A 13,532-nucleotide genomic window follows, 5' to 3' on the forward strand; every position below is an offset into this window, starting at 1 on the left:
AGCTACGGCACCAAACAGAATCAATACAACGTGGAGGTTTTGTGCATGTTTTACACTTCTTCTAGTGTTCGACTGCCTGTCCTGGAGGGTTTTAGATGTGTGTGCAATAAGCATGAGATGATGCGCTACAACCACTAACAGCCTGGTTAGCAGAAGAAATCAGGCAGGAAATCAGAGAACCTGCGCTGCAGTAAACTGGAAAACAGGTGTTCACGTGCAGCCGGTCGGTAATCACATTCCTCCAACAGCTTTTTTTGGTCCATTTTGTATCATTTTGGACGTGTGACACTTAATTCTTGTGTTGCAATTTTGCAAATAACTTACTCGTACTGATTTGTTTCTTGGTCTCATTAGAGATCATTTTACTGAGTGATACTTTCCCTGTCTAATGTCTCTGCAGCTGCAGGAAGCTAAGCTAAAGCTAGCTTATCTTAGCTGAAACCAGAGGATTAGCTTCGCTCACATGTACTGTTCAGATGAGGAGGATGCAGCCACAAACAATCTTTAAAGTGCTTGCATCCCTCAAAAGTTGCTGCCTGTTACGAAACAAAGAATGAATCAATACGTGCAGCAGTTTGTCTCCATGGCGGACGGCGTACCTTGTCGTGGTAGGCGGTGATGAGCCACAGCTCCAGGTCCAGGTTGTTGTTCCTCTTCTCCACGCCGATGAAGTGGAGGATGTTGTCGTGCTTCATGCCGCTCACGCTGTAGATCTCATACTCGTTCTGCCACGACAGCTTGTCCTAGATGAGAGCAGAGAGAGAGATACAGATGTTATTTCTGTTCTCAAGCCGCCCAATTAACAAAAGCATCAAATAAAGCTTGTGGAGGCAAAGGGAAGTGGTGACAAGTGGTGTTAGGAATGATTAAATATCGCACAAAGTTTGAAGTAAGGCAAAAAGTTAAAGCAACTAGCTCATCACACGATTCTCAGCTTTCTGTTTGTCTTTATTTCACAGCTTTAAAACACTAAATCATCTTCATGAAAGCCACCAAAATGTCCGGTATGATACCTGGATCGGGAAGATCTTAACGGCCACGTATTCGCTGAGCAGCTGGGCCTTCCACACGCAGCCAAAGCGCCCCCTGGCCTTCACCTCAATCAGCTGCAGCGGTTTGTGTCCCAAAACGGGGGACGGGGGCGAGGGCCCGGGATCCTGCAGAGAGAGGGCAGAGAAAAAAAAGAAGAAAAGGACGGTGTTATTCTCTATTCTTTTCTCGTCGCGTGTTAAAATAGCATTGGCTTATACTGAAGGTGACCAGGCTTTTGGCTCAGCAGCAACGTGCCTGAGGAGCTTAGACCAGCAGAATCACTATCATCTTCACATCTTAAATCACATCTTACAAATTACATTTATAGACTCCAGTTTATGTGACGATGCTCTCCTATAATTCCTTTTGCCAACATACTGTTTTTCCGCCTCTTTGTCTTTCTTTGCTGTGGTGCCTCATTGCCTTTTTTTGACTTGCTTTATTTATTTTATAGGTCTGCTGTTTGCTTTATTTGATTGTTAAAGCACTTTGGAAAGTCTGGTTGAGGAAGTGCTGCATGTTTAGGTTTAGTGTTATTATTGTTATTATTATTACTGTGAAGTTTTTTTGGCATTGAGGACACAGCATAGCATGGATTAATTCATTTTAAATTCAATTAAACCCCTCGGGGCTGCATTTGCTTGGGTTTACAGAAGCGGGACTGTAACTGGAGGGTTGCCAGTTTGAATCCAATGAGCTGCAGAGGAAAAGTGGGTGGGGAAAGCTCTAAAACCCTGCCTGCTATGAATGACATGAATGAATATGAAGCAAGGCTGATGAAACCGGTTCAATAAACACGTTGGAGCGCCATCGTGTCAAACCCCTGGCAGGTCAAACCTCATGCGTGCGCCTGTGTGTTCATGCTAATCCCGTATAAACAAAAGTGGAAGCAAGGAAGCCAAGTGGTCCAAATATAAAGTAGGTTAAACACAGCTGGTGATCGGGATTAAGCTGATCACTTTCACATGTGACTTCACAGAGAAGGACAGAGGGCGAGCGAGGATAGAGAGGCACACAGAGAGAGAGAGAGAGAGAGAGAGAGAGAGAGAGAGAGAGAGAGAGAGAGAGAGAGAAAGGGGGGAAGGTTAAAAAGAAGCATGCAACGTGGGAGTCACATTTCCAAAAGGATAAAAGGTAGAGGAGAAAGTCGAGCACATGACTGATGGCCTTTGATGAAAGCAGATACGCTGCTGTAAAATCTCCACTTTACTTCCACGCCTCTGTATCAGAGGTGTCAGTAAAAAGAAACAGTCCCCCCCCCCCCCCCCCGCAACACCGCCGATGTTCATGTTTTTACTTGATCTGAAGGCTTACGAGGTGCTCGATAAGCTGGAGCAAGTTTGAAAACCCTGAGGCCCACAGGATCCACTCAGACACCATGACAGTATATCAAAAGTGCTTGTCAATCCAAGCCTGTTTTCCTAACTTCCCATAAAAACGCCTCCCTTTTGTGTTACGAGGCATGGCACCGATACGAGTGGCAAGACGATCACACTCACATCAATGAGTTCGGGACATTGCAGCACACACAGGTCGAGGATTTGGCATCCAACCACTCTCAAAGACAAATATTGGTGCGATCCAAGTCTTCCACGGTGAAAAATGAGCTTAAGAGGCGCTACAGGGCCAAGCCAAAACGCATTTAACTGCATGGGTAGTAAAACAGGGAGAAGTGGCTTCAGCTTTTACCGCCTGTCCTGACAAGATTATTGTAGCTGCAGAAGCAAACTGTACATCATTTAGTAGCATTTATGGGTTTGATTTTTATCGATTTGAAATGTGACGCCTGGTCATGAACTCTGGCATTTAGTGCACACAAAAACAGGGCAGTGCTGTTTGGCTGGAAAGAGAAAAGAGAGATCTTTCCGTTCTACACTCAAATTTGTGTTTTTCGCTTAAAAATGAATGAGTTCAATAAGGCTCTACTTGCAGCGGCAGGCAAAAATTTGGGCAGCCCAAGAGATCTGAGCTCTCAGGTAACTTTTACCATTGTCGCTGACCTTCATCAGCCATTCCTAACAATGGCTTGATCACAGCCATTGTTAGAAAATGCCAAGTGATGCAAATTTCAAAGCAGAGTCCTCAAACCTTGCCCCAACAATCAGCAGCCATGGCCTCCTCTAAGCAGCTGCTAAGCACTGTGAAAATAAAATAACTGATGCCCGCAAAGCAGGAGAATGCTACAAGACGACAGCAAAATATTTTTCTGTCGTCTCCAACTGTCCAGCATGGCGGTGGATCGATCATGCTTTGGACATTGAACATTTCAACAAGCTGAAAATGGAAAGAGGATGGGTTCTACTACAAGATAATGATCCTGAACACACTTCAAAATCCACAATGGACTATCTCAAAAAGATCAAGCTGAAGGGTTAGGTCCTCACAGGCCCACGACTGAAACATCATAGAAAATCTATGAATAGACGACACGACCAAAGAATCTCATACACCTAGAAGCCTCTCGCAGGAAGAACAAGAGAAAATCCCCCAAACAGAAACTGAAAGAGTCTCAGCTGGCTACAAATTTTACCACAACTCCTATCACACATCCGTAACTGGAGCCATATGAATGTTTCATAACCTCATATGTTGTGATATGTCTGTCAGTTTTACACCTGCCTGAAATTGTTTCTTCATTGTAACCTCAGTATTTCCTCATTGAAAGAAGTGCAAGTGACAGTTCTTCTCAGTTTTAGCTTGCTGACATGCTGTCCAACGATGGGACAGACAGTGAACATCACATCTGCTGAACATCAGCATTTTGGCACTATCACCGTGAGCACGTTAGCATCCCAGAAAGGCGAAGTCACGACCTGCCCGACTCTGACTCTGACTGGCGAGTACTTGTGGCAATTGTTGGTTGGGTTTAGGCATGAGGGGTGAGGAGGAGGAGTGAGACTTGTTTGGGTTGGGGTAAGAATATCCAGGTAAGCCAATGAGGGGTAGAGTAGGGCAGCCTCACAGAGCTGTAGCTTGGCTCTTAGCCTTATTAATTCCTAATTTATATAGAATTATTTGCTCCTGAAATGACCAAATTGCTCCCCAGGGATGATGAAGTTTCATCCGGTCTAATCCGTGAGTTGAGGTTGTAGTGGCACAAAACACTGTAGTGGCAGCAGCACACGTCTGCCTATTTAACAAGCTTTGTAAGAATAAAGTAAAAGCAACTTTTTGTTGTTTTCTGGTAAAAAATAAAGAGCTGGGTGACTGTCTTTCACTAACCGCCTGGTAGTGCAAGGGGTAATAGAGGATTCTAGTGGGAACTGGTGTGTTTACTTAAAGCTTTTCCCCTCTAACACAGAGCTGCGAGGCAGACCTGCTGTCTCTACGCACTGCTTTCACACTGAATGCCAGCCAAATGACGGGGAAAATTACCCGCGATGGTGCTGAGGTTGGATTACAGAATGGCCCAAACGGTCCCGAGTTGGCACCTCAAAAAAACATCTTCAAGAACACATTGCACGATCCAACGAAACGAAGCTTTAGTTTCACAGAAATGTTTCTCTGCATCTGTTTTCAATGCTGCTTTGCATATATGAGAATGTACTCTGTAGAGCTTTCAGAGAGGAGGGTGAGTTGAAGTAAAAAGCTTAGATTCGTCTCATTTTTTTCATCTATTCCGGTCTGATATCGTGTTCCAATGACCATTCGGGCAGTTATAACCATCCACACAGCAAACAAGTTTGTGCGGGACTCTTTTCTTTCTTTGTGTCTGCATTGTTTCTGGAAACTCTTGTCTGTCTTCCGGGCTTTCGCCCTGACGAGGCAGCCCGGGCCGGGCCTGGCCTCCCGCGGGAGTCACCGGATCCCTTGTCCGATCACAGGGCGCCGTGGCCTCAAACGGGGGCGCATTACACTTAGTCAGCAGACCACAGGAAACAGGAAAACAGAATCTGCTGCTTCACGCCGTTCTTCCAACCCTCAACCATCTCCCGTGGCCTAATCAGGTTACACCTTCATCTATTACATCAGAACAGATCCTTTAGGTCTGGTTTGGCCTGTCCCTAACCCCAACCCTGGGTTTAGGAGTAGATAAGCTCACACAGACATATCAGAGTCAAAACGCCACATTTGATTTTTAGACATAAAATGGGCAGTTAGTCTGTTATGAAGCCACTAAAACATCGTTTGTCATTCTCGGCCCATCCTAAGGTCATATTTTGTTGCCGATATGACCTGGAAGCTTGCGTTGTTGACGTGACCTTAAAAAGAGCCAACCGAGAAGCCTGGACCCACAATGAGCCGGAGTCTGAGTTTTATGAAGTGAGCTACCTTCTCGTTTTTACATGAGGATTTTCAGTGATGTCTGCAGCCATACCTCCACTCCACTGTGATAAATTTTGAGCCAAAGTACATTTGCAAAGGCTTATGCTCCTCTTGTACTTAAGTAATTTACACTCTGACTTGAAAAATGTTCCAGGTAAGTGGCAATTCTCCTACTTATGCAAAATGCATCTGCACTCGTCCTCAGCCCGCTTTTAAGATGGAAAGGCTTGCTGCAGGTTTAGTTTCAAACACTTCTGCTCTGTCTCTGGGCATGTTAAAAACATGGTGAGCCATAGGTCTGGCAGATACTGTTCTGGAAACTGGGTCACATCACACACAATATGTTACATAAACATTACAGGTGGACATTCATACAAAAAAAGGGGCTGCATTCGGAGCCATTTTGGCCACTTTCCACCATGCACAATACATTTTCAGCAGGGAGCACAAAAGAAATCCATCCATGCAATAAAACCCAGGCAAAAAAAAAAAAAAAAAAAAACACACACAGAAATGTGCTATGAACCGAGTAAACAAGACGCTGTCGAAAAAGCAAAGAGAAGAACAAAATGGTGGTCTGGGATTGAAGTGGAGAATTCATACCAAGCTCTGAACCCAAAAAGGGGGGGGGGGGGGACTAATAGTGTTTCAACTTCAATTGAATTGCTCTTACCTCCACCATAATGTGAAAGGCGTGCTTGTTGAAAAGGAACATAAGAAACAAACAGAGAAATTATTTTCTGTCAGTTAGTGGAGGCAGATAAAAGGTCGGAGATGATGGCTCGTCCCTGAGAAACCTTTTGTTCCCCCTCGCACTCCAGGACCAGGACTTCCAAAGCTATGGTTTGGGACACATGAAGGGCCACATGTCTGTGCGTGGTGTTTGGGATCCCACACAGATCAGAGAGGGTGTTGATAAGCATGGCAGCAAAAGGCAAGATTGCACATTTTAAGGAACTTAAATGATGCTCTTCAGCAGAGCTTCAGAGGATGGACTGAACAACGTATAAAAGAAAGAAAAGAAGTGTTTTTAGGGCACAGTGGAACCAAACGAACACATACGCTGAACGTAAAGTTCACCCAGATGACAGACGCGTGAAACTGTTACAAATGAAACACACAGAAATGTTGGGTTAAGAAAGTTAATGAAAGCCCCTCAGGCGAGGAGACGCAGAGCTCAGCCTGCACCAAATCACACAGGAAAGGGCGGGGTCATGTTTCAGTGCGGGAGTTGAGGATTAATACTATTTTCATGATACCAATTCTGTATCTCGGTCCAAGTCTATATTGATTCCTGATCAATGAAATGGTCGACCTTCCCAGGTTTTCGGCGTCAATGCAACTTCTAGTCTGACCTCAGCGGCGATGCAAAGAAGGCGGCATGCGTGTGACTCAGGTGCGCAACCGTTTGATTGCTGCCAGCTGTAGCAACAGCCCGTCTGTCATCATCTAAAACGGATGAAACGAGAGAGTGTTTGCACAGCGTTCGTTATCATTTAGGTTTCCTTAAGCAAAGAAAAAAATCTGCTAAGCCTGCCTGCGTAGCACTAATGTTATGATAACATGGGATATTTACCCTCTGTGAAGGACGTGCTGCTCGGTTGGGAAACGGTGCATGCAGTCAAATATGTGGCATTCCTGGAATTTAAGCCCACGTTGCACAGAGAGATGTTTCAGCATATGGCTGCTGCTTAAACACACGTGCACCACGAGCACTGCTGTCACTTTCCTCCGTGAAATAAAGCCACGCTTTGGACTGGTTGTTCCTCGCCGCCACGACTCTTTCCTCAAGCACAGACACACAAGTTTGGTGTCGTTGCTTTCCAAGAGCCAACAGATTCACTGGCATTTCATTTCACAGCTAAAAAGATAATTGTATAATTAATAATGTCATTCTGGATCAATCAAAGCATTGAAAAAGGCTTGGTTTGGGGGCCTCGTCGGGATAGTTGGAGTCCACCGGATCTTTAGGAGTTCTTAGGAAAGCTGGACCCAGACAAACAAGATGTAAGTAGCTCCATAATAAACCAATTGATGAGATTTTGGTCAGAATCAATTGCGAGACGGACAGAGATAAGAAAATAGGGTCCGGGTCGAAAAATAGCCAGACTTATGTTTAAGTGCTTCAGGCCTCTCCGTGTGAAAGCTGCAGGTCTGTGTACTCAGACAGAATCAATTCCAGTTTGCCTCCACTTTGCACTGTGGTGTGAATAATGGAGGCTTGGTGGCAAATATGCAGCCCATGATGGACCGCAATTATAACATAATGACAGTGTGCAATAAAGCTACTTTGCTGCGTGTAATTGTCTGCTTTTCACACAGGATTTAATCTTTTTAAAAGGGTTGCACAGTCTGTAAGTCTAAGTATGTGTGCAAAAAAAAAAAAAAATCAAACGTGCATTTTTTTGGTGTGATTAATCCGCTGTCTTCTGGAAGAACTCCACCCAAACCCCCCACCTTCAGCCAGGCCCAGTGCAAAGCAGACTACTGTATGTGAAAGTACAGCAGGAGCTGTTTTCGTATAATTAGAGAACAGAGCCGTGATAATGAATCCATTAATGATCATTAAGTGGGAACAATTACTTTTGCATCATGAAGACTGCATGTTTCATTACCTCGCAAAGAAAATAATGGCAGAAACTTGATCCTTTTTCTCATTTAATGACGATAAAACTCCTCTGCAGAGGAAGATGCGACCAAACACAAAGGAGGAAATGTGCAAAAATGCAGAAAATCAAACACCACGAGAACTTCTGCGTATGATTCTCTCTGTGATTCTAAATCAAGCTCAAGTTGTTGGAATTTCAGTCCTTCAGTCGATGATCCTAATGCTAAGTTTCCATGACGTGCAAGATTATCTTCAGATGCTGGCTCATAAACATGAAAAAAAACTAAAATTAAGAAGTTCAAGGTCCGGTGGGATAGCATCCTCCAAAAAACACAAAGAAAAAGTCAAAGCAGAAGCGAAGGAAATGTGACATCGGCACTGTCTATACGTTACGTCTTCTGGCTCTGCTCAGGCTGCAGCTGCTTGTTTGTGATATAATCACATTCCAACTCTTTTAATTAGAGATTTAGATTAAATGTGCGCAGTGCGATGCAGCCCACTTTAAAAGATGCAGCGCTGTAGCTGGCACATGGATGTTGGGGGGAAAAAAAATGGTGTCTCACTACCTTTGATGAACAACTATAATGACTCCCCGTGCACACAGGGTGCTTTAAAATCTAACTGGCAACAGTTGTGGGCAATTTGTTACTGTCACATTAAAAATACATGACTAAGTACAGCACATTATGCTCTGATGAATGCAGTATACTACAGAAACATGATGAAGCATAAAGGAGAGTCCGGTCTACTGCCACTTTTTGGGACTAAATCTATAAAATTCTATAAAAATCTTCTGTTTTTGAAGTTTCACTCAGTCGATCTGACACATAAAGAGAGTTTTTAACGCAACAGATGTTAAAAAAAAATAGAGACAAATTATTCAAATTTCATTAGTTTACGTGTTTCAGCGGCGTTAAGTGCCTTTGGACAACACTTGGATCGAGAGCGACTTAAGGAGAAGTCGGCATTTTGTGAAACACGCTAATTTGTTCTCTCGCCAAGAGAAAAAAAGCCAACAACATCTGGCTTTCGTGCTCACTGTGAACGCGCACAGGAGGTATCACTCCTTGGTCAAATGACTCTACGGCAGTCACAGGTGTTTATCTGCTTCAGCTCATGGAAACATGACACCCAAGTGGAAAAATAACGCTCATTTTTTTACCCTTTTGTGATTATTTCGCTCTTGCAAGGCTGGCTTAAAAAAGTGACCAACATAACACTGTCACCGGCCTCCACGCTGCTTTCTATTGTTCCCCGTTCTCCGGCACAGTCACCACGTCAAAACGCACAAAGGCGAACTTGCAAAGTAGTCGACTGACTATTTTTAGCAGCTTTATCCGGGTTTAAAAAAAAACCCATATACACATGCTAATTTGGGCGTAAAAGTGTTAATATTATCCTGAAAGCCTCTTTATATACATGTGATTTCACGAGGCAGGTGTTTGCACAGCCTTCTTCAGGAACCTGTGGTGGAGGAGACGGGGGTTGCGATGTGTTTTTACTCTCAACAGTGCAAAGAATTGCTCGAAGCTGTCCTCAATGACTTTGCGAGAGTGAGCTGTTTGAGCGATTGTCGGAGTCACCTCTGCTTTTTTTAATACAGCCTGTGGTGCAACACAAAAACACATTCTTCAACAACAATAACAAAAGAAGAAGAAGAAGAAGATAGAAATAATCCCCTCCCGCTGCAACCATATCTCTCCTCTTGACTGGCTTCCTCCATCTTCTATATTGAAAAACCTGGTTTAATCAATTACAAAACAAGCGATGGACGCCAGAACAATTTGATGTGTATCAGTTTGTGATTGCATCTGCGTCTGTGTTTGTTTTAGCCTCCTTCAATTGGCAGGCGAGTGGGGCTTGCTGCATCACCTCCTTCCAACAAAGCACAGGAGCTGACTTTTAAACACATTCCTGTACGAGTGACTTCCTTTCCTCCTCTTGTCCTTGTCCACCTCCTCATTCATTCACTTCTGCACAGGCACACACGCATCTGCAACGACTTCTTTTCATTTGCTTCCTCTTGTGATTTTCTGAAAATTTCAGCTATTTGTTTTGTCCCCACTGTGTCGTCATTAGTTATATGATCCTCTCGTCTTTGGTCATGATCTTGTTTTGTTTTATGCTGTTTATTTATTCATTTATCTGTTTCCAGGTACAACGTTTCAGCGGCCTCTCAGCAGTGTTGTTTTTCATGGCACATTAGCATTTGTCTCCTGATTGTATTGTGTCACTGCCTTTTTATCTCTTGCCTGCTATGCTTTAGCACTGTGCAAATACAATAACTAAGTTGAGAGAATAGCATGTCTCTCTTCACTCCCTCCCCCGCACTCCCCACCCACCCACCACCACCATCACCATCCTCTGAGGCAGAGCTGCAAGCGTCTCTGTGTTTAGTTTTGTTTGCCTATATAAAGCCTCATCAATAATGCAGAGGCCCCTGACTCCTCTTCCATACGGTGGAGGCTCTGCATGGGTTTTCTTTTTCCCCTGCTGCTGAGCAGCAGAGAATATAGCTCTGCTGCTGTTGGGTTAAAACCGCCTCGGAATTATAAAAAAATATAAATGGGAATTTGGAAAAAGCTGCCTTATTCTCAGTCCAACCAGAAAGGAAATTTGGGAAACGTTTAAAGGGTTTACAGAGGTGGTGAAACCGTCCCGTTCAAGTGGAGACATGAAAATGATCAGACGTGTAGATAGGAGCAGCAATGGAAAAAGCATGTCAGAATAGGAAAAGAAGAAATGATTGCGTGAAGAAGTGAGGAATAATGAAAGGTGAAGGAGGACACCATCAAATGTGGGTCAAAACTCTTCTTTTTGCCAACAATTATTTTAACTGGAGCAGCAGAGTGCATGTGCACTTAAAATTTAAAGATTTGAGCACTTTCGTGTGATTAAAAGCCTATCTGACACGATACGAGCCATCCCAATTAAAGTCATCTCCAGACGCCGGCACATTAAAAAGCAAGTCTGAGAGCTGTTTGCTCGGAAAGAGACAGAACCAGGGCTCCCCTTCTCCTTCCCTACAACTTTGAAAGAAGAGACTGAAAAAGCAATTATCCCAAAGTAAACTCTGCGCACAGTGTGTCTGTTCTGGCTGACCGTAGCTCTGTCCCTCTGCTGCACGGCAGAGGGAAAGGCCAAGGCTGCTTCATCCCACTAGATGAGCGGTGAAGCTGAAGGTCGGTTAAATAGAGACGGCGGAGCAGAGAGCAGAGTGCTTTTTACTGTATTGTGCTGCAAACTTCAGACAATACGGGAGCAACTAATGAGCCTCAACCCACGTGGGAAAGAGATGTCAACAACACTGATCATCTTTATCATCTTTTGTCATAAATTGAGATTTTTAAGCGGCCTTAATGGGGTGGTCTGCATTTTACTGGGTTAACTTCAGGTTACTTCCAAGCTTTTGTGTTTGACAGGAAGGAAAGAATCATTTGCGTTTTACATTTCCCCTTTGTTTGCAATTAACAGATGAAGTGGGACGTCACGGCTGAACAGACAAGAAGAGAAACTAACTGCATCAACAGCAACTTCGAAGAAAGAGGACACCACAGTCTCGCAGCCACACCGTTTGATTGACAGGTGACCTCTGGAGATGTGCTGCAGTGACGGGCCGGAAACTTTTCATTTTCTCACCCCGATGAGACTTACGTGTGTGGGGACGAGGGCGGCAGGGTAGGCCAGTTTGTGATGTCTCCACATCCAGAAAGAGAAGAGGACGACGGCGGCCAGGCCTATGATAGGAACCAGGGAGTACAGCAGAGTGCTGAAGAGCTGGGGCTTCTGGGAAAATGGGTTGGAGGTGGCTGTGGGGAGAGAGAGAGTGAGTAGAGTGGAAAGAGGAAGAAAAAGAAACAACACATGGCTCATAATTGTCTTATTTTATCTTCATAGAATCAAAACTAAAGCAATGAAAACAAAAATCATGGGCATTGTCAAGGATAAAACGGGGGGGGGGGGGGGGGAAAGAACACAGGACGCCTGATTGGCCTGACATTATGCTACATCATCTCTAAGTGCAGCACTAACCCTGCTTACAGCTTACTGCCACTGTGCTCAGGGATCATATCAATGCACGCACGCACAAACACCCACACCCACACGCAGCAGGATTAGCAAATCCATCTCGTGACATAACGTAATCCGCCTGCCAAAAATAACAGAGCTCTGAACTGTGTCCGACCCCTGCGAGAGTCGCCGGGTGACGCCTGCTGGCTCAGCCTGTCCTGCCATCAGAAGGTGTGACAGTCTGATTCGGCAGTGCTGTCAAAGCGCCGGCGCTCGGACGCAGAACGCCGTCCTCGGGTGGAGGGCGGGGGCTGGAAAGGAAGCAAAGAACGGGCAGGGGCCGGTGGGGTTGCACCAGCTGCATCATGGGACTCTCAGGGCGTTTGTCCAAGAGATTGTGAAAAGTTTTTCTCTACAGGGTGTCTGCAGGTTTCACAGTCAGATTTAATGGGATACAAAGAGACAGACTGGCCTGTTGGACAATTTGGCTGCAGAGTGATGAGTGCAAGGACACCAGAATTGCCACAGGTCGGTAAATGAGCACAAACTGCTGTGTGCACGTCATCTGAAATACTCATACCTGCATCCCCTGCAGACCAGCTCAGCCACTCCCTCTGAAAAACACCCATTACTGTAAACTCTGTGGTAAATACTTCTTTTGCTAATTGAATGAAAAGTCTGCATGTGAATTTCACTGCCAACATATTTTTTACTTTGTCATGGGAGGTGATTTTAACTCTGCCTGCACCGAAAGATGCTCATGTTTTTTCATGTCTTTTGTGTCTTTTACTATCCTTCCTCGAATCCTCAAATATTTTTAAAGGCTGCAACACCTGGCAGCTCAGCAGCTGGAAAATGTCCAGAGCACGAGTGCCTTACATCACGTAGTCGGTGGAGGACCATCTCTCCAAAGTAAAAGCCTGGATTATATGTCGATGTTATGTATGCGTCTACATCTAACTTCTTCCACTACAGCTTGTACACTCCTGGTTCACCTGTGCTTCAGGTTGAAAACTAAAGACCAAATCAATCAACTCCAGGTGAGGCTGCAACACAAATAAAACAACCACACAGAGGAGCTGACTGTCATTTCCTGACTGTGTGTACGTTGGACTGTACATACTGTAGGCGGTTGAATGGTGCGGGTCGCTCTGCGGGGGCGCTTCGGGGGCGTACAGGAACCTCTCGTTGCACATGTTGCCTTCACAGCAGCAGAAGAAAACGTCGGGACTCTCCTTCCTCTCCACGCACTCATTACTGCAGAGAACAGGGAGGTGGGAATTAGAAACAAGACGCACAAGTCTCTCCTCTCTTTGCACAAAGGACGTGGAAGCAATTGAATTTTTATGTGCAACCGAGGGGCACGCACACAAACATCATCTGCATGCGCGCGCACACTCGCGCTTCACTGCAGAAGACATGATGTTTTCTAAAAAGCATCAACACACTTAGACCATGCGCACGCTGACACACAAACACACACTCCTCTCCCTTCCCTCTCTGCTGCAGAAGATGTGAAAGAAAAACATTTATAAAATAACTCCTACACACGCCAATACACTCGCACGCAAACAAACACACATGTGCACTCACAATCACACACACTCACTCTCTT

The 13,532-nt window shown here is 44.8% G+C and overlaps 1 protein-coding gene across 2 annotated transcripts in view; it reads right to left on the bottom strand.

The window, feature by feature from the left end:
- The window catches only part of LOC143315687 (activin receptor type-2A), a 36,460-nt gene that overhangs the window by 4,227 nt on the left and 18,701 nt on the right, over window positions 1-13,532 (bottom strand). Inside the window, exons 3-7 of one of the 2 annotated variants that reach the window (XM_076723013.1) lie at window positions 13,041-13,174; window positions 11,561-11,715; window positions 5,972-5,995; window positions 1,014-1,157; window positions 600-743 (exon numbers count right to left, since the gene is read on the bottom strand). In XM_076723013.1, coding sequence (XP_076579128.1) covers window positions 600-743; window positions 1,014-1,157; window positions 5,972-5,995; window positions 11,561-11,715; window positions 13,041-13,174 — 601 coding nt within the window. The remainder of the gene's footprint in view (window positions 1-599; window positions 744-1,013; window positions 1,158-5,971; window positions 5,996-11,560; window positions 11,716-13,040; window positions 13,175-13,532) is intronic. The other variant, XM_076723014.1, reaches the window with a different exon arrangement.

The sequence above is a fragment of the Chaetodon auriga genome, chromosome 23 (assembly GCF_051107435.1).
Source record: "Chaetodon auriga isolate fChaAug3 chromosome 23, fChaAug3.hap1, whole genome shotgun sequence".
NCBI lineage: Eukaryota > Metazoa > Chordata > Actinopteri > Chaetodontiformes > Chaetodontidae > Chaetodon > Chaetodon auriga.